Consider the following 19962-nt stretch of genomic DNA (forward strand, 5'->3'; position numbering starts at 1 on the left):
CAACTACTCTACTGTTATAACCAATTAACCATGGTTCAAAATCTCGAATTGGCTTAAAGTTGAAGGGTTGAAACTTTTCCTGACTACCAAAGTTTCAGTGAAAAATCGATCCATACGGCCATACCAGAACCACCAGTGTCAAAAATTTGTGTTTCCTACAAACTACCAGCGTCTTATGAGCCAAGACATTGCTATCGACTATCGCATGGTTATTCCCAAACCTTCACATGCATTACTAAAAAGGTTAACATACTAGTATGTAAACCTTTTGGGTGGGCCAAATATTCACGGAATCATTAGTCCAAAGAAAATTTTCAGATCTTCCAAATATTCATCAACATTTCAACTCAAGTTATGTCAGTTACCAAAAAAAACTCAAGTTATGTCAGTATGTCACAAGGATCACGTATAAAAGTTTTTTTAAGGTTGTTGCATATGAGAGTACCCTACAGATTGACTGAATCTTCAAACCCAAAATAACAAAGGGAGGGGGAGAAAAAGAAAGATAAACTGTGTTTTGGTAGAAAAACAAACCAATCAACCACCAAGAATTTGATGGAAGCCCTCTATGGTAGTTGGATTGTTGAGCTATGTTTGTCTACCCTTGGAACAACAATACTCTAAAAGGGATGTCCCAATATTAAATAACAATATCAATTACCACCAAGCTAGGCAGGTGGCACTGGTGTTGTATTACATGCACCTTGATAATATAGAGTCTGAGATCATATCCAATATTATGGCAATAATGTACTATTGCAACCACATTTCTTTTAAAGTTCAAACCATCTGATTTTTGGACTGTCAATCTTGATAATAAATTATTGCCTGTCTTTACATTGAACTGCTAAGAGGAGCTTTCGACCTTCAACGAAAAATCAGTTTGGAATATCTTGAAAATCCATGGCATTTACACCATTTTCTTGAATAAATAGAAATTGATGGTGTAACACACACAATCCCAGGGAACGGACATGTATCGGAGTATCAAAATTTATTGATTCAGTTAAAAGAGAAAAACGACTAATTGGTCAAAATAGGTTTTGTATAACAATTATTAGTAGACACTCCTGCCATCAATAGGGTTCTATGGTGTAGTGGTTAGCACTCTGGACTTTGAATCCAGCGACCTGGGTTCGAATCCCGGTAGGACCTTTTCTTTTTTCACTCTCATTTTTTATACATTGTTAGGACTTAGGAGTGTCTTACTGTCTCTACTTCTGCAGACTCTACTGAAGCAATCAACTCATTCGGTTCAGACTTCAGACTTCAGACTTTTTAATTTACAAGTTACGGAGAAACAAGAACTATCAGAACAAACAACCAAACACAGTATTAGTACTAGTAAGTTACTTTAACCAAACAGACCACAAACCAAATGCATTTGTGCAACTGATGTTGGGCTGCTTAAAGTTCCTAAACGCAAGATATTTCCAACCAAGCCATAAAACACGATTCTCTATAGATTTGTATACATGGAAAGTACAACTGCACAGTGCCAAGGCTCACTATCGCTATTGAGTTACAAAAATAAGGTGGCCAGCGACCAATTCTTGCGGTTTGAAAAGGCATAACACACAAATGGCGTACCAAGCAGGACACTGCAATGCCAGGAAGCGACAGTCGCAACACAAATACATCTATTTTCATTTCCAGAAAGCATAATCTACACGTATAAGGATATGCATTCCCAGCTTACATGAAATAGGCTGCGAAAAAAAAATCTAGATACAACACACTTTTTATCCTTTCGTTTCCTATTTCTTCAATCCTGATGATTTTGAGGATGATTTGTTTCTCTTTTGTAAGCTTTCCAGAGATCAAGCCCGAGAAAAAAGTTCAGTAAATTCATTCCAACCATTCCAAACAGAGCGAGGGGAAGCTCAATACCCTTGCCAAACTTGTCAGCATCTATGATAAGCTTAATAGTGATGAGAATGTGGGAAGCCAGCCTTGCTACCAAAAAGGTGGTCCAGCTGAGCACCCATTCCATTTTTACAATCTTGCTCTTAGCATCACGTATTCCAGCCATACGTCGTACTTTCCTTGTGTGTAAGAAGATTGAATGCACCTGCATATAAAACAAGGTTCAATTATTTGCAAGTAGATGTCCCATTCGTTCGTTCAGAGGAAAAAAAACATAGAAAATTAGCATATCCAGTCTAGCTTCCTACAGTTCTAACACCCAAGACATGTAGTCAAAGAAATAAAAGAAGAGCAAACAGTATTGAGAGAGAATATTGAAATATATTTGACTTCCTCAGAATACAGTCTATAAATCTATCAATAGGTCCATAGTGCTGGCTGATACAAGTACACCATAAAAATACTACTAATAACAATTCTTGTACAAGAACGCAGGTCTTCCAAACACCTTCATCATCACCTTCTTCTTGTCATGTCACTCAATATAGAAATCTGTAAATTCATCTAGACTCATGTTATCCTGGTAGATGCTGGATGCTTTTGTAGGAAAGCTCTTGATCTTATATCAGCCTGCCGAATGGGTTCAGGAATACGGTACTTGCAGGTCATTTCAACAATTTTTATGGCTGTATCAAGGGATACGCGATGACCAGTTGAAATAAATATAGGCTTCAAAGAATCATGAGTTGATCGCATTGCAGCTCCCAATGTGTGACCAGAGTGTCCAGTTAAAATGATCAGATCTCTGGTACTATTTTCTTCTGCTTCTAGAGACTGTCTCACCCCAGACTGTGTAAGCCCATCAACATGATGTAAATTCTTTCCTATCCCAATTGTAGGAAGACCACTCAGAACACCAAGGTGACAAGCCAAACCAAAACCTTGAGGATGAAGAATTCCATTCCCATCCACCATCAGTAACTGAGGATAGAAGGGATGCGCTTCAGACTTCATTTTCTCTAACAGCTTCACAAGAACAGGAGCCTCTCTAAAACCAAGGAATCCAGGGATATATGGAATCTGAAGCTTAACAACGCTAAAATCCTCGTAAACAATATTCATATCATTGTTCAAATCAACAACAATAAGTGCCCCACATGCTATACTGGGGTCTTCCTTTGAGAAGCTCAAATCAACCCCACCAACGTATTTTAATTTCTCTCTAAGTGCTTGATCTTCTTTCGGTTCTTCTCTGGTCGTGGGCAATCTCCATGTGAAGTCATCTGCTAGAATTAATCTACTTCTGAGCAGCTCTTGCACTTCGACCCAATTTTTAGTGCTCTCACTGTAATGGTGGTGGTCTTGCGTTGATGATTGAGGTGTTTCCATTTTCATGAGAACCCGAATCGAAAATACTGAAGAAAATCCATAATGTTGGTATCATATCAGGGGTTTGGAGAATCTCCAAAGTAGCTCACTCCAAAACCAAACAGTCAAAATTTGTGTGTGTGTGTGTGTGTGTGTGTATCGGTCAGGCTACGTTGACACCCCTAAATGATACCCCTACTAAACACAGTGATTTAACAGCCGATTTTTGGTATATTAATCAACTCATGTCAAAAGTTGTGTTGAAGTTTGGAAAATTTTTAACGGTCCATATTTTTTCAGTTTTGTAAATAAATTTGACAAAGCTAGAGATATCAAAATGAATTGAAATTTTGCAGACACAATCAACATGTTAAGAGGGTCATCTCCACCAAAAATCAATCATTAATGCATTGTAGAAGTGCACTTTTTGGTAGGGGTGTCAACGTAATATATATATAGGGAGGGATAGAGCCACTTCCAAAATGTACAAAGCCATATCTCATCCTACAAGTTGAATTAAGGGTTGATATTTTGTAGATATGATCTCCCCACCATGAATAACATGCCCACCAAATTTCAGCTCATTCAAATATATCTAACCTAATCAAATGTTATTATGAAATCGAAAAATTCTAGACCGTTAGATAAACATTCAAAATTAAACGTTAGTTTTCGCAAGGTTAAACATATCCAAATATGATGAAATTTTGTGGGCATGCTATCCATTGTGAGGCGATCATATCCACAAAAAATCGGGTCTTAATTTAATCTGTAAGTCGATAGAGTGACTCTATCCCTCCCATATATATTTATGAACTTGGGTCAATATACAACACTTTTTATACAACAGTTTATACAATTGCCTCCATCTCACTATACAAATTTACTTACGACTTGATTTTTTTTTGTTGATGTCATCTTCCTACCATAGAGAACATCCTTGCAAAAATTGGACTCATTTGAAAATTTCTAAAAATGTCAAAAGAGGGTTGCAAAATTTTAAATCCTAACCATTAAAATAAATCACATTTTCAAATCAAATTTTGAAAGAGTAGAGATTTTGGAATGATATGAAATTTTGTGGATATGATCTCTATAGTGTAAGACCATACCCACAAAGTATTAGACTTTAGTTCAACTTATAAAAGGGTGTTGTATAAACTGTTGTATATAGATCCCTCCCCTATATATAGGGAGGGATAGAGCCACATTCACTGTAGTTACATTCTAGCTACATTGTAAATGAATCCAAACAAAATTGTGGACTTAAAAGTTGAATTAAGTGCTGAATTTTTTTAGATTGGATCTCCCTAACAAAAACACAAACAAACAAACAAAAATTTTAAAAGATAATAAAAAGTAACAAATTACCACTTGGCACGTTTAATCTTTGCAGTTTGGAGGGGCAGGAACTTTAAAACAAAAATGCTAAGGTGACGGTCAACAGGAGAATGCCTAATGGCCAAGTGTTGCAAACAGCAGCATTGGACATTTCCCTAGATAGAAGAATCTGGCTATCTTCCAAGTACTGCTACAAGTTAATGATTGTCACTAACTTTACCAAATACTCTGGATCATAATTTCCCACCAAAAATCACAGACTGAAAATAAGTTTTACCACATAGAACATTCAGACATTCAATACTTTATGACTATACATAAGACATTGGAGAGGTCGGGGATGACATACCTCGCAAATGAGGGTGAGAATAAGATAGTTGATAGTTATGTTCCGGAACAATGCCAAAGTAAAGCAGACCAGAAGGACTAAATGGTGCACGAGAATTGATGGAATGAAGCCACTGTAGAGACGATAATGGAGCATATCCCATTGATCATATGCAAAGTAACCAGATGAGAAACACAAAGCTGAATATGCCCCAGGCCAAGTAGCTGCAAATAACTGTGAGTGCTCAAACATCTTACCTGGGCCCTTTGCTATCCACTGATTAATCAGTATGAGAATCACTGCAAATGCCATAATCACATACTCAGACCAAATTCAAGTACAAAAAACACATAAATTAACAAACTTTTGGCAATGGGAAATACCTGAAACAGAAGCAATGGAAGAATGAAGAAGAGAAACACAGGTGTTGACGAAAAGTGGGTCACGAGAAACAGTAAAGCGAATGACACAATTGGCAAATTGGTAGAAGAAACAACCGGCAATTATAGCAACAAGTTCGGTTCTTTTGTTGAAGAAAATTTCGAAGATTATTGAAACCGACCAGAGTAGTAGAGTTGCTATGAAAAATGCTCCGGTGTTGTTTTTTTCTTGGCTTCTCGCCATCCTCCTTTTTCTCTTTCTCTTTCTCTTTCTCTTGTTTCTTTCCAGTTTCTACTACTGTTTATTTTATTTTTGTTTTATCTTTACTTTGTCATTTGTTGGGGTGTTATGGGTGCAACTCTTATATAAGGTAGCTGTTTTAGTATTTCTATAATAGTTTTACAGAAAATTCGGTATAGGTACATAGACGCAAATTTCTTAAGTTCATATGAAATAGTAAATTTTTTTTTAGTTTTTCCTCCATAAAAACTGAAATTTGATATCTGTCTCAAATTTCAAACTGACTTTTACAATTTTGACCTCTTTTATTAGTCTCAACTAAAAAAGCCAACTACCAACAAAAAAAAAATTACGAACTAAATCAGTTACCAAAAGAGTAGTGAGTTAATCAAAATAACTAAAATTTATCTGAAATCTACAAAATTCCAATTAAAAGTGAGATGAATTTCTGGAGAGACCAAAACAATGTGGAAAACATCAACTTCAAAAACGGAAAAAAGTAATGTTGATTACAACTAATTTCAATCTGACTTTAACAATTTAAATGATCATCTACGATAATTTTGAATAGCATGTTTAAGTTTTGTTTGTTGTAATTCAAATTGTGAAAGAACAAATGGTTTTTTTTAATAAGACAATTGTATTATTTGATTGCAGTACATTTTGGAGCAATACACACGCACCCTTGGTTGATGAGTGGCCTCGATTGACACACACACCTACAATCTGCACACATTATATTTTCATATTATTTATTTGTAGAATAAATTGACAGTTACAAATGAAATGGTAAAAATGATAAATAAAAAAATTTAAAAATAGTTAATACACCCAAAAAGTGACGTGTTATTAAAATTGGAGTAGAATCAAAAGATAATATTGGTCTTTCTCTAGACAAAAAACACACTAAAGAAAGTGTCTAGAGCCCAATTTCTAGAATAGTTTTATTCCCACGTGAGCTTCCCTAATAAACCGGCTTTTGATTTTTGACGTGTAATGTTTTAGGTTGGTTCATGTAAGGAGAGCGGAAAAAACATGGCCTATTTGTCTAGTTTTTGTATTAGACAATTGTTAAAAACATATAGTGTAAGCGAAGTGAGAAAATAGATAAGACAGATTGTATTGTATGTATAAAGAAAACGGCATAGAATTCAAGCGGGGAAAATGACATTTGGTGAAGAATTGTGAGTGGGTGCAAGAGAAATATGGAAATAAGAATTGGAGAATAAAAAGAACGAGGGAATCAAACGTTCATCTATTTTTATACAACTACATATACACGTTTTTTAAATTAAGTTAGAGTCGGGCCTGAATAGCTCGGACACACACACCTACAGTCTGCACACATTAGATTTTCATATTATTTATTTGTGGAAGAAATTGACAATTACAAATGAAATGGTAAAAATGATAAATAAAAAGTCTTAAAAATAGTTAATACACCCAAAAAGTGACATGTTATTAAAATTGGAGTAGAATCAAAAGATAATATTAGTCTTTCTCTAGACAAAAAAAACACTGAAGAAAGTGTCTAGAGCCCAATTTATAGAATAGTTTTATTCCCACGTGAGCTTCCCTAAATAAATCGGCTTTTGATTTTTGACGTGTAATGTTTTAGGTTGGTTCATGTAGGGAGAGCGGAAAAAACATGGCCTATTTGTCTAGTTTTTGTATTAGACAATTGTTAAAAACATATAGTGTAAGCGAAGTGAGAAAATAGATAAGACAGATTTTATTGTATGTATAAAGAAAACGACCTAGAATTCAAGCGGGGAAAATGACGTTTGGTGAAGAATTGTGAGTGGGTGCAAGAGAAATATGGAAATAAAAATTGGAGAATAAAAAGAACGAGGGAATCAGACGTTCATCTATTTTTATACAACTACATATACATGTTTTTTAAATTAAGTTAGAGTCGAGCCTGAATAGTTCGAACACACACACCTATAGTCTGCACACATTAGATTTTCATATTATTTATTTGTGGAATAAATTGACAATTACAAATGAAAGGGTAAAAATGATAAATAAAAAGTTTTAAAAATAGTTAATACACCCAAAAAGTGACGTATTATTAAAATTGGAGTAGAATCAAAAGATAATATTGGTATTTCTCTAGACAAAAAACACACTAAAGAAAGTGTCTAGAGCCCAATTTCTAGAATAGTTTTATTCCCACGTGAGCTTCCCTAATAAATCGGCTTTTGATTTTTTACGTGTAATGTTTTAGGTTGGTTCATGTAAGGAGAGCGGAAAAAACATGGCCTATTTGTCTAGTTTTTGTATTAGACAATTGTTAAAAACATATAGTGTAAGCGAAGTGAGAAAATAGATAAGACAGATTGTATTGTATGTATAAAGAAAACGGCATAGAATTCAAGCGGGGAAAATGACGTTTGGTGAAGAATTATGAGTGGGTGCAAGAGAAATATGGAAATAAAAATTGGAGAATAAAAAGAACGAGGGAATCAGACGTTCATCTATTTTTATACAACTACATATACATGTTTTTTAAATTAAGTTAGAGTCGAGCCTGAATAGCTCGGACACACACACCTATAGTCTGCACACATTAGATTTTCATATTATTTATTTGTGGAAGAAATTGACAATTACAAATGAAAGGGTAAAAATGAGAAATAAAAAGTTTTAAAAATAGTTAATACACCCAAAAAGTGACGTGTTACTAAAATTGGAGTATAATCAAAAGATAATATCGGTCTTTCTCTAGACAAAAAACACACTAAAAAAAGTGTCTAGAGCCCAATTTATAGAATAGTTTTATTCCCACGTGAGCTTCCCTAATAAATCGGCTTTTGATTTTTGACGTGTAATGTTTTAGGTTGGTTCATGTAGGGAGAGCGGAAAAAACATGGTCTATTTGTCTAGTTTTTGTATTAGACAATTGTTAAAAACATATAGTGTAAGCGAAGTGAGAAAATAGATAAGACAGATTGTATTGTATGTATAAAGAAAACGGCATAGAATTCAAGCGGGGAAAATGACGTTTGGTGAAGAATTGTGAGTGGGTGCAAGATAAATATGGAAATAAAAATTGGAGAATAAAAAGAACGAGGGAATCAGACGTTCATCTATTTTTATACAACTACATATACATGTTTTTTAAATTAAGTTAGAGTCGAGCCTGAATAGCTTGGTTATTTTACACTACAAAGATGTTATTTGATCTAAACGAGTTAAGTTTCATCAAACTCATTTCTTACACGAGTTTTAATTTATTTGAGTTTGAGCTCGGCTCATATAGTTAAACAAACAAGGTTGAACTGAGTTTAAATGAGCCAATTGTGCCACTCGACTCAAATTCCACCCTTATCAACACACGGTTAAAACTAAAATTATTAGTACACATGCAAAATTAGGGGTGCAACTCTCACGGGTTGGGGTCCAAACTGAGTCCAACCCAATATTTCATTGGTTCAAGCTAAGTAGGGCTGTCAATGGGTTTCGATAACCGACCCGAACCAAATCGATAAAGAATGGTTTGGGTTTTGGTAATTTGGTTTTCCCTCTACCGATCTGAAACCGAATTGAACCGAACCTATAAGATATTGGGTTGGTTTCGGGTTTGTCCTCCATTGAGCCGATATGAACCCAAACCAATAGGATGACATTTTAGAAATGTTTATAATTAATTTTGTATATGTCTATCAATTGTATGGTTGTAATTAATTTATTTAATTTAGGATTTAATTGATTTTATAGTTTTCGATTTGGGTCGGTTCGGTTTTGGGTTTTTAATTTTCTTATCGGTTTGGGTTCGAATTTTTCATAACCTGACTCAAACCGGTCCATTGACAGCTCTAGCTTCAAGCCTTCAATCCAAGTCCTACTAGCTAGGGCATGAGTCGGGTTTTGGATTACAAACACAAGGGTGCGCCCAAGTGCAAATACATCAACCCAAGTCCTACTCGGGTTAGTTGGGTTTCATTCTTACAATCATTCCCCGGGTTCTTTTATCTCCCAATCTAAGCCCAACCCAACTTAAAGTCGGGGCTTTTACTTATCAATCCAAGCCCGACCCAATGAAAATTGTATGCATCCCAATTCCCAAGCCCTCTAAATTCGGGTTTTAGCAGTCGGGATTGGGTATACCCAACCCAAATTACACCCCCTACACAAAAAGTAATGACAATACATCCAAACAACTTGGTATGCTCAGGGCCCATGTGTAAGGTGATTCCCTGCTGCTAACAACTGGCTCAATCTGAAGCAGTTTGATTTGCTCAGTTGCACTAAAGATTTTCACTCAGTATGCTAAAGGAGCAGTTAGGTAGATTGAATGCAACGTGCATTTATAATCTCAACAACCTACATATTACACACAAAAGACGAGTACTAATTGAGACATCTTGATCACTTATAGAGAGACAAGAGTAAGTCCAAAATCATTAGTGTAAATAATGTCATGCAAAATTGCACAGCTACTAGCTATTCTCTTGAGATGAAAAACATGTTGGATAGTGTTTTTCAAAAGAAATTTAAAATTAGAAAGCAGGATACGAAGCTTCTGGTGTTTTTTCAGTGGTACAACAGTACTTTGCTTCCAACGGGTGTACAAACTACAAAGATCAGATGAAAAATAGAAGAACTAAAAAGCGAACACGACACCGTACTCCCAATGCTTTCTAACTAAACCCCACACCTGAAACAACAACAGTACTTTCAAGTCCCTTTTCTGTGAAAAAACTCTGAATTCAAGGGCTTTCTTGTCATCTAGTTATTTCTGTCCTGAACACTAACACTAGATCCTCTGTTCACTGTTCTCAGTATATACCTCTGTTTTGTGAGAAAACCTATTTAATCCCGTGATTTCCGACACACTTCGTGCATTTATTACATCTCTACCACTCTTGTCTTCTGCTACTCTCTTATGTTGATTTGAGGACAAAGAATACCGTCCATTATTCGAGATTATCATCTCAGACTGTAAGTACAAAAGATCTGACGGTCTTAAATCACTCCATCTGTTATGGGACCCACTTTCATTGGACAAAATGATCTTGTGCTCAAATCTTTTCAAGAAATTTTCTCTATCTGATTCCGATAACAAAAGTCCATCTTTTCTAACTCCACGCTCAAAACAGCCAACGGTCACAGATTCACTTCTCTTCCTCGAGATCGCACTATCAACAGATCTTCTACTATACTGAGTTGACTCGCTGGGTTTTTCAATCAAAATTTGAAGGAAATGAAAATTACTTGTTCTTTCTCCAGCTGATGAGTGTCTACCCGATATTCTCCGAGTGAACTCAGCCGATTCACGATTCTTTGCTAACTCTGTAGCACTTGTTCTTTCTTCAACACCGAGTTTAATTTCTTCAACTAGAAGAACATCTTCCGGGTCAACTCGGTAACGACAGAGTGGACAAGTTGAGTGAGCATCGAGCCAAGTATCAACACATTCAACATGAAAGGCATGTTTGCATTTTGGTAGTAGTCTCAAAACTTCATTTGACTCAAAACGATTCAAACAAACAGAACACTCAAGTCCATCTTTCTGACCTCGTAGTGAAGAAAATCGAAAAATAGGTAAAGTCTCAATGACTGAACGATCAATTCCTGAGTTTCTTTGTGCAGTTGAAGTAGTGAGTGCGTTGGCATTAGTACTTCCATGATACCCATTACCTCTTTTGCAGTGTTTTGCATAGAGAAGAAGAAGGAATGTGATGGAGAACATTGTTGTAAGAACAGCAACTATTACAGCTATACTTGGTCGAAATGGAGTTGCTAATGCTGGTTTGTAAGTGAGAGGAGGTGGTGAATGGTGAGAGTGAAATGATGGTGGTGGGTGTAAGAAAAGAGAACGAAGAGACTGTGGTGGTGGTGTCTTTTCCTCTCTTTCAGCCATTAATGGCTCAAAACAAAAACCCCAAATGAAAAACAAAGTTACCCAAGGTCTAAAAACACTAAAACTCCCCATTTAGATTCTAAAAATATGATCTTTCTAGCAAAACAAACAAAAACAGAGATGCCCAAGAGCTAAAAACCTCAAACTTCTCCATTTTTGAAGAAAAGGAAAGCGTGAAGAAACAGAGAAATGGTGTATGGTGGAGAGATGGGGTAGTGTGAGCTGGAATTTAAGGCAAAGAAACAAAGGAGAGAAGACAAAGGCATCTAACTGACTAAATGATTGAGATTGCTATAGGAAAAAAAGATAAATGATTTGACAAGAAATGAAAAGCAATCCAAGCAAGTGAAGATAAAAGAGAGAGAAAAGGGAATGGTGATTGGGTATGGTTTTAACGGAATTTGATAGGCTGCTTTCGTCATGAGATGTAAAGGAAAATACATTGTTTTCAGGATTCTGGTCTAGTTCTTCCACTACCAACATGGCCCAAACCGCAATACCTGCACTTGAAAAGCTGAAATAAAAAAGCAGACTTCAGTAAATATCGCACATATGCAAAATAAATATATAGTGGTGAATTATTATTAGTCCGATTGCTCGTTTATTTAACAAGGTAATCTCTGTAGTTTGTACTTGATTCACTTCCAAATAGAATAGGTTGATATAAAAGTTGGTTGAGATTGATTATTGATGAGATTGTTTGTGAAGATTTGTGAGTTATTGAGATGAACATGCATATGTATTATATGTATATTATGTCAGTTGTTGAAGAATTATATTATGATGATAAGTTATGATAAGTTGTGAGGGATACTTCAAAAAGAAGAAGAAGATATATGGCACGTAATAATACATTATACATACTCTCTATCCTATGATTATTAACTTATAATGAGACATTTCCAACTTGATGGTTGGTGCTTGTATAACGTTAAGTGTTTAACAAATTTTGATACGATTCCTTTAGTAATTATTGTTGCAGAGAACAATGGTTTCAGAAATTCTCAAATTTGTGGAACATTAGTCATAAAACCATCATTTTAGTACGTGTGCTTTTTAACTTGGATGCATTCAATTGAATTATATGTAATTGATATGCAACACTCTTTTGGGAGAGAATTTGTTTAAAAATCAGTTAAAACTTAAAAGCATACACGCACAGACAGTGACAATAACTAGGTTTCCATGGCCCAGCTAGTTTATGACTTGTAATCAGTATTCAATGAGACACGATAATCTAAAATTTTGCACAAATTGCCATTCAAAGTGCCATTAGTGTTACTTTTCATATACAGTTAGAGGGTCTACAAGTTCTAAGTGCGAGAACAATATACTAACATCTTTATTCATCGTCATCTCAAAAAACTTTGTATTTTTCTAGCGTTTTTATAAGCTTTCACGACCCTATTGATTAAGCCTAACTTTATCGTGATAATTGATGATCACTGTGTTCATTATAAAATTATGTTTGCATTATACTGTGTCTGCAAGTGTGGTAATGAGACAATTAGCCTTTAAGATTTGTTGAGCTCGCTGAGCATGAAGTTTAAGCTGCAATTATTGCGTACGGTTCATTAGTGGTCCATTGCTATGCGCAGCAACACAATAACAGGATCAACATTATTATAAGCTTTTGGAAACTAAATGGCTTCAGATCACTGTATATTCCTTATCTTGGCCACTTTCTTTCAGGTTTGAAAGGAGAAAAACATTATAGACATCGCAATGAAATGACTCACCATGTGGATACTGGATACATGAAACATGAATGCATTGTTGCTGGTAAGCCGACCCTCAAGTAAGCAAAATACGACTTTCACATCTTACCAAAATCAACCAGTGAAAATGTGAAATATAAGCATCCGACAGAAGCCAGGGGATTGATGAAACTCTCCAATTAATTTGAATTTGTTTAATAGAAATGAAGGGATTCTGTTTCTCTCTTGATGCAAGTATGCAACAGATCTTTTTCTTCTTCCTTTATTTTGTTTGAAAACCCACACAAATGTCTCCATGTCTTTGTTTGGATTGCACTATTAGGATTCCTTTGTGTCCACTCCATTACATTAGACGTTTCACGGTTTTCTTTCTTTTGTATCTGCCTTCTACTTATAGCAAATGGACCAAGTCAGCTTCCTTTTCTCACATTTTCTCTTTTCTATGAATAATTTGCCAGCCCAGCCACTCTCTCTGCCGTACCACTTTTCATATTCAATATACCAAGATTTCAGCCCAATAAGGACCCGACCCATATATTCTCCCATCATACATATACAAGCAGGATTCTTGACGTACCTGCTTACGCAACGGGTAATGAGATCTATCTAAACACCAAGTACATTGCAAGCTACACGGGCGATGTAAAGAGAGAGATTACCGGAGTACTCTATCACGAGGCAACACATATATGGCAATGGAATGGAAATGGAAATGGACAGCCAAATATAGGCAACCTAACAGAAGGAATTGCTGATTACGTAAGGTTGAAGGGTGACCTTGCACCATCACACTGGCAGCAACCAGGAGAGGGTTATAAATGGGACCAGGGATACGATGTAACTGCTAGATTCCTTGATTACTGTAACAGTCTTAGGGAAGGATTCGTTGCTGAACTCAATGGAAAGATGAGAAATGATTACAACGACAACTTCTTTGTTGAATTGCTAGGAAAATCTGTTGATCAGCTTTGGACTGATTATAAGACCATGTATGGCAAATAAGCCTCTCAAAGTACGCGTCTATAAAATAGCTATTTGCTAAGAGCAATACAATAACCTTGATGATCGATGTATCATGTAAAACATCTGAAGTGCGCATATCTATCCATTCTACACGAGTATGCGAACCGTGCTACGGCATCGGTGTTTTTTCAAATCTTTAAATTTGTCACTCTAACATCTCTCTGATAGTATGATTTTTTGAATTCTAATTATAATTTAAAAAATAATATAAAAACATAGGAGGGGTTGAATATAATTTGAGTGACGTGAATGAGGTTTTCTAAATTATTTTAAATAATATGAAGCTAATTCTAATTTCAATAAAATGAGATAGTTTTTGGTAAATTGTTTAAAAAGGAGGGAGCTGATTAGAATAATTAAGAAAGGTGGTTCTAAAATCATAAAATAGATAAATTATAAATACACAGTTCGGTTGAGAAATTTTCCTCTGGCTATCATATAGTGTAGAGATATTATGGGTCCACGGACCCTATTCGGCAGACCCAAAAAAAAAACAATTATTACAAGTGTGTTATTAGTCCCAAAAAATAAAAAACCAAAAACAATTATTACAAATGTGTCATTGATCCCAAAAAGTTGTTTTGTGTTAACGTAAATTTTCCTTTTTCAGCCATTCTCTTTTATTTTCTTCTCTTCTCTTCCACCACCCTAAATCTTAAACAATGAAAAATATGTCATAACACTAACATTAAACACTAGGGCTGAATATGCACGTGACTAGGACTGAATATGCATGTGTATAGTGACTGAATGAGAAAATTCGAAAATCCCAACCTTAAACGACCCGGCTAGATCGTTCGTTGTGCATACCAAACGGTCTGGTCACACCGTCTGGACTGAGTCCAAAACGATGTGGCCATGTCATTTGGGATTTGGACTTAGAAAAATCCCCAACGATAGGGCCACACTGTTTTTTGGATTTGAACTTTGAAAAAAATATAAAATTTTGTTTTTTGGTCTCTTGACCGGTGTGGGCACATCATTTGGACTAAGTCCCAAATGGTGTGGCCAAGTCGTTTGGGATTTAGTCCAAATGATGTGACCACACTGGTAAATTTTTTTCTAAGTCCAAATCACAAACGACATGACCACATCGTTTTGGACTTAGTCCAGACGGTGTCACTAGACCGTTTGGTTTGCACAACGAACGAACTAGCCGAGTCGTTTTAAACTTGGGGTTTTCAAATTCAACTTTTTGGGACTAATGACACACTTGTAATAATTGTTTTTTTTTTGTCTGCCCAACACAATATGGGGTCTGTCAGTAACAAATACTTACATTATTAATACACTACAAAACAAGCATGGCCCATTCAAACTGCAACAACCCCCAAATTAGTAATTCATGACGCGTATCTGTGCCGGGGCGGATGTCCGTTCGGAGCGCCTTCGACGCCTAATTAGTACACAATTCACGACTTCACCCTTCTCTCCAGATCCAATAAGGGCAAGCCCAAAACTAAAAATCAGTTATTTTCCCGCCATCTTTACATTTCCCAACTCCCAACCGTCAATTCCACTTTTTAAGAATTAGTCCAAAGAAAGAGAGTCCCTAATAATAGGCAGAATCCTAAAATTTTGTTAACCATCAATAAAACCATAGAAATCCTACCCCTCAAGGAGACCAACACCATGTATGAAAAAATGAGCTCAAGCTATCCGAAATCTTCCACAGAAGAAGAATATAACCGAACGCCAATAATCGGTCCTACACAAACAAGAAGAAAAGGGGCAGGAATTAAAGAATGGCTAGTTGTTACATTGTTGGGACAAACTCATTTAGAGGAAGTAGGAAAACATTCAATCATGAAAAGAACTGGACTTCCAGGTCGTGATCTTAGGAGTCTTGATCCAATACTATCTTATCCGTCTACTATTCTAGGAAGGGAAAGAGCCATTGTTATTAATTTGGAACATATTAAGGCTATTATTACCGCGGCAGAGGTTTTGGTGCTTAATTTTAAGGATCCTTTGGTTGTTCCATTTATTCATGATTTTCAATGTCGTATTTTGGAGTCAAACGAGGTACCTTTTGTAGATTGTTATGTTATAAGCATTTGGGTTTTACTTAAGTTTACTTTAGGTGTGATTGTTTGGGAATTTTGCTAAAATGCGTAAAGGAAATGTTTAATGCAATTGTTGTTTGTTCTACACTTCTATCAATGTAGTTCCTGTTTAAATTTCAATTACATTTTGATTTTTCAATCTGTTTATTTCCACACAGACCTCTTCAACAAATGCTGATACGGACGACAGCAATTGTAAGAACTCAAAGGATGTTCCAGCAGCTCATGGTACAAGGATGTTACCTTTTGAATTCAGGGCACTTGAAGCTTGCCTTGTATCTGCATGCAAACGTTTGGAATCTGAGGTATGTTCGTCAACATTTAATTTTTCTTACGTTTGTAATAGTCTTATTTTCTATTATGAAGCAAACACGAGTGCGTGTTAACTTATTTTCTCATATCTCTGTGTTAGTACGCATTTCCCAGCCAAGTTTTACTTTTCATGTTATTAACAAGACATTACCTGTCATCATTCTCTATGTCCATATGAAATACAAACACTTGGGTGTGTTTTGTTGCACAAGGGAATTTTCACTGCAGTGTGCAGTCCATCTCAGCAGTTGATAGTGGAGATTGCTCAGATCATTTCTCATGGCCCATTCCCTTCCTAGGTGAATCCTCTCATGGAACTTCCCCACTGAAGTTGCTTGGGGGTGGCAAATTTTTCTCCCTTGCCTCCCTATACATTCTTCATGCCGTGACAAAAGCTCCCTTGTGCCATCAAACACACCCTTTATCTAATATGTCTCACATCTTAAGCACATACCCGGCCTTTTCTGCCAATCAGCATTTCTTGTTTAATCCCTGCTGATCTTTTTTAAAGAGGATGCGAGTCGAAATTGAAAGTTTATAGAGCGGCCATTGTTACACGAACTCGGGAGCAAAAAAAAAAAACATTTGACGACACTATATTTTTTGGATTTGCACATTGTGGTATATAATATCCATTATTAATCCATGTGGGAAATATGCAGCTGGATGTCAATTAAGTGGTCATCAGATCCAATATGTCAGTATGTGCACGTACAAATGTTAGTACATATGTGTATGATAAGCATCGCCTAATAAGTATGGATCTTATAATTATGTCAGACTTTGACTCTGGAGCAAGAGGCATACCCTGCTTTGGATGAATTGACCTCCAAAATCAGCACTCTCAATCTTGAACGTGTAAGACAAATAAAGAGTAGGCTGGTTGCAATATCAGGACGAGTGCAAAAGGTAATCTTTTGATATGATTCTTGAAGAGTACCAGAACATGAGAGTGATATAAATGTAACGAATCCTGATAAGATTTACTTGTACCTCTACTTGTTGGCTTGCGATGTCTTCCCTAAAGGTTGCTAGGGGGTCTTATTCTATAACTAGGGTCATTATATCATTGTGTCATATTTGAATAGACAATTTTTTCTTCTCTCCGTCAGGTTAGAGACGAGCTCGAACATTTACTGGATGATGACAATGATATGGCTGAGATGTATTTGACAGATAAACTTGCCATTCAGCCATTAGAACAGTCCTTTATTAGAGATGATGAATTGCCCAGTGAGGCATATGATGCAGATGATGAAAGGTACCTTAATCTTTATTAGTGATTCAATGGCGTACTTAGCTTATACAATAATTTAATCTATAAAAGCAGTCACTTCTTCAGTTTTAATAACCTTCAATAGAGAACTTGGCAGTAGAACCAGCTAATAACTCTTAAGACGCTCTATTCTGCTTGTATCAGAGTTGAAGACACTAAGACTGAAAATACTGATGAAAGCATCAGCGGTTTGAAGCTTAATGTCGAGGAGTTGGAGATGCTTTTAGAAGCTTACTTTGCACAGATAGATGGCACGTTACAAAAGCTATCCACTGTATGAATTTCATCTTTCTATCCATTTTAACTGATTTCTTAACCTTCGTAAAATGCTGTAGATTATCGGACATTAATTTTGAAAAAAGTGAACCGGATTGCCAATGCAAAAAATTTACAAAGGGTTTTTCTTTGGTCGGACTACCATGCCCTTCAGAGGTTCTCAGAGAAGGTGCTGCATAGAAGTAGAATTGGTATGTCAGGATCGATATAAGAGGTGCTACGTAATATTATTTGCACTATTGACAATTGACATACCGGCATCTTTTGATGTTCCAAATAGGAAAATGTGAATAGTAGGCTGAGTACAGAATCCCAACTATATAGAAAGAGAAGTCAGTACTAAAGTCCTCTTTGAGAATTATCGGATGCATGCTTCTGGATTTCTGACGTGGTCTTAGTTATTTCAATGCGTACATAAATTATGCAATTTTTCTTTTTATCTCTTTTTTTATATATATTTTCTAATGATGTGAGATCTATTTATCCATGTTTCTTATTTCCACTTCATTTTTTGTCATGTACATTCTTGTTATCCTACAAAGATGAGGGAGTATGTGGATGACACAGAGGACTACATCAACATTATGTTGGACGACAAACAGAATCAGCTACTACAAATGGGAGTCGTGCTCACTACTGCGAACATGGTATTCAATGCTGGCATTGTTGTTGTAGGTCTATTTGGCATGAATATTGAAATTCCCATCTTTTCTGGTCAGCCAATTCAGTTTTGGACAACTACATATGGTACCATAGGAGGTTGTCTGCTTTTATATTTCATAGCTATTGGATGGGGTAAAACAAAAGGATTGCTGTCATGAACATGTTAGATACGCACATTGTGTTTGAATATTTGGGTTGATGGCTGTGTTACTTACATAAGTTGCTCTGCTTGAGGTGGGCAAGTGGTCAGTTCATGTAATGTAACTATTTTGTAAATATATTGTAGTCAAACGTTTGTTTTCTTTGATCACCGATGAGATTCTGATATGAATTCGTTTCTTAGGAAATATTGAGCAGGTACTGGATAGTATGGCATGTTGCATCATACAGTGTTTGGGCGGCTTTTTGCAACGGAATACTTGCTGTAAATACTTGTTGAAGGTGTTTGATATGTGGTGCAGTGTATAGTTATAGTAAGTATTTTGGAAAAATAATGCACGCTATGGGCATTATAGTTGCAACTTGCAAGTTGAGACTTTGAGCCTACATCACCTAAGCTACTCCCACCACCTTCCCCAGTACTAACGTTGTTGTGAATGATGGGCATGATTCCTAGCATAGACAATCTCATCCAACACATAACATCAAGTCACTCAGCCGTAAGTTCCTAGCTAACTTGCAAGGGCCAAGTCCGACTGTTATCGAGAAAAAAACAAACAGCCTAAAGTTAGATTGACTGATGGGAAATGAACAGTCTCCACCAACCCTAATATAGCTCAATCAACGACTAGTGAAATTAAATTTCTTGCTAGGCATATATGACAAATCCGTTAATCAATCTACTAAATCAATTAATCAACTCAACCTTGTTTAGTAAATTGCATCAATCAATTACATCATATAGTACTACTTAACAAATCATAATCTAATTGGTAAATTTCCACAATCAATATACCAATAAGTTTCCAATCATAATCAACTATTCTACTTATTACGTGACAATTTCCTTCGATCAATCTACTGATAACAATCAACTACCTCAATCACTAAGGCTAAGTCCAATGGTTTGGCGCGCCATCCCGCTAAACCACAATAGCATAGTGTATACAGTTAGCGGGTTAGCATTTCTCAAGCCAATGGTTTTTTTCACAACCGCCAATACCTACGGCGTATAGGATTATTATTATTTTTGTTTGGGACTCTCCAGCCGGCATTCTCACAGGCGTGTGGGAAAA

At 36.0% G+C, this 19962-nt stretch overlaps 5 protein-coding genes and 1 non-coding gene across 8 annotated transcripts; 3 read left to right on the plus strand and 3 right to left on the minus strand.

Annotated features, from left to right (window-relative positions):
* Positions 1-1083: 1083 nt before the first annotated feature.
* On the plus strand, positions 1084-1155 carry TRNAQ-UUG (transfer RNA glutamine (anticodon UUG)). The gene has a single exon. It is a non-coding gene; the product is annotated as a tRNA-Gln (tRNA).
* Positions 1156-1430: 275 nt separating this feature from the next.
* Positions 1431-5527, minus strand: LOC147490803 (TRAM, LAG1 and CLN8 (TLC) lipid-sensing domain containing protein). Its single transcript, XM_086566573.1, has 3 exons — positions 5287-5527; positions 4925-5202; positions 1431-2071 (listed from the first exon to the last, which is right to left on the minus strand). Exons 1-3 carry the CDS (start codon positions 5525-5527, stop codon positions 1766-1768), a joined length of 825 nt encoding a protein of 274 aa, XP_086422699.1. The 3' UTR covers positions 1431-1765.
* Positions 2228-5030, minus strand: LOC147490804 (endonuclease V family protein). 2 transcript variants are annotated; one of them, XM_086566575.1, is made up of 2 exons: positions 4925-5030; positions 2228-3281 (listed from the first exon to the last, which is right to left on the minus strand). In XM_086566575.1, exon 2 carries the CDS (start codon positions 3259-3261, stop codon positions 2437-2439), a length of 825 nt encoding a protein of 274 aa, XP_086422701.1. In that variant the 5' UTR covers positions 3262-3281; positions 4925-5030; the 3' UTR covers positions 2228-2436. The 2 variants fall into 2 exon arrangements, with proteins under 2 accessions (XP_086422701.1, XP_086422700.1); XM_086566574.1 differs by lacking the exon at positions 4925-5030 and adding an exon at positions 4606-4745.
* A 4394-nt stretch (positions 5528-9921) lies between the features above and the next one.
* Positions 9922-12041, minus strand: ATL43 (RING/U-box superfamily protein). Its single transcript, XM_086566310.1, has one exon. It carries the CDS (start codon positions 11463-11465, stop codon positions 10287-10289), a length of 1179 nt encoding a protein of 392 aa, XP_086422436.1. The 5' UTR covers positions 11466-12041; the 3' UTR covers positions 9922-10286.
* A 1082-nt stretch (positions 12042-13123) lies between these two features.
* LOC147490806 (uncharacterized) lies at positions 13124-14113 on the plus strand. Its single transcript, XM_086567116.1, has 2 exons — positions 13124-13191; positions 13570-14113. The coding sequence occupies exons 1-2, from the start codon at positions 13124-13126 to the stop codon at positions 14111-14113; spliced, it is 612 nt and encodes a 203-aa protein (XP_086423242.1).
* A 1530-nt stretch (positions 14114-15643) lies between these two features.
* On the plus strand, positions 15644-19074 carry LOC147490807 (magnesium transporter MRS2-F-like). Of its 2 annotated transcripts, none has more exons than XM_086565443.1 (6): positions 15644-16159; positions 16359-16505; positions 17293-17421; positions 17625-17773; positions 17933-18062; positions 18607-19074. In XM_086565443.1, the coding sequence occupies exons 1-6, from the start codon at positions 15767-15769 to the stop codon at positions 18883-18885; spliced, it is 1227 nt and encodes a 408-aa protein (XP_086421569.1). In that variant the 5' UTR covers positions 15644-15766; the 3' UTR covers positions 18886-19074. The 2 variants fall into 2 exon arrangements, with proteins under 2 accessions (XP_086421569.1, XP_086421570.1); XM_086565444.1 differs by lacking the exon at positions 18607-19074 and adding an exon at positions 18124-18354 and having other exon boundaries at positions 17933-18039.
* The last annotated feature ends 888 nt before the right edge of the window (positions 19075-19962 follow it).

This window comes from Coptis chinensis, chromosome 6, assembly GCF_015680905.1.
Source record: "Coptis chinensis isolate HL-2020 chromosome 6, ASM1568090v1, whole genome shotgun sequence".
Taxonomy (NCBI): Eukaryota; Viridiplantae; Streptophyta; class Magnoliopsida; order Ranunculales; family Ranunculaceae; genus Coptis; species Coptis chinensis.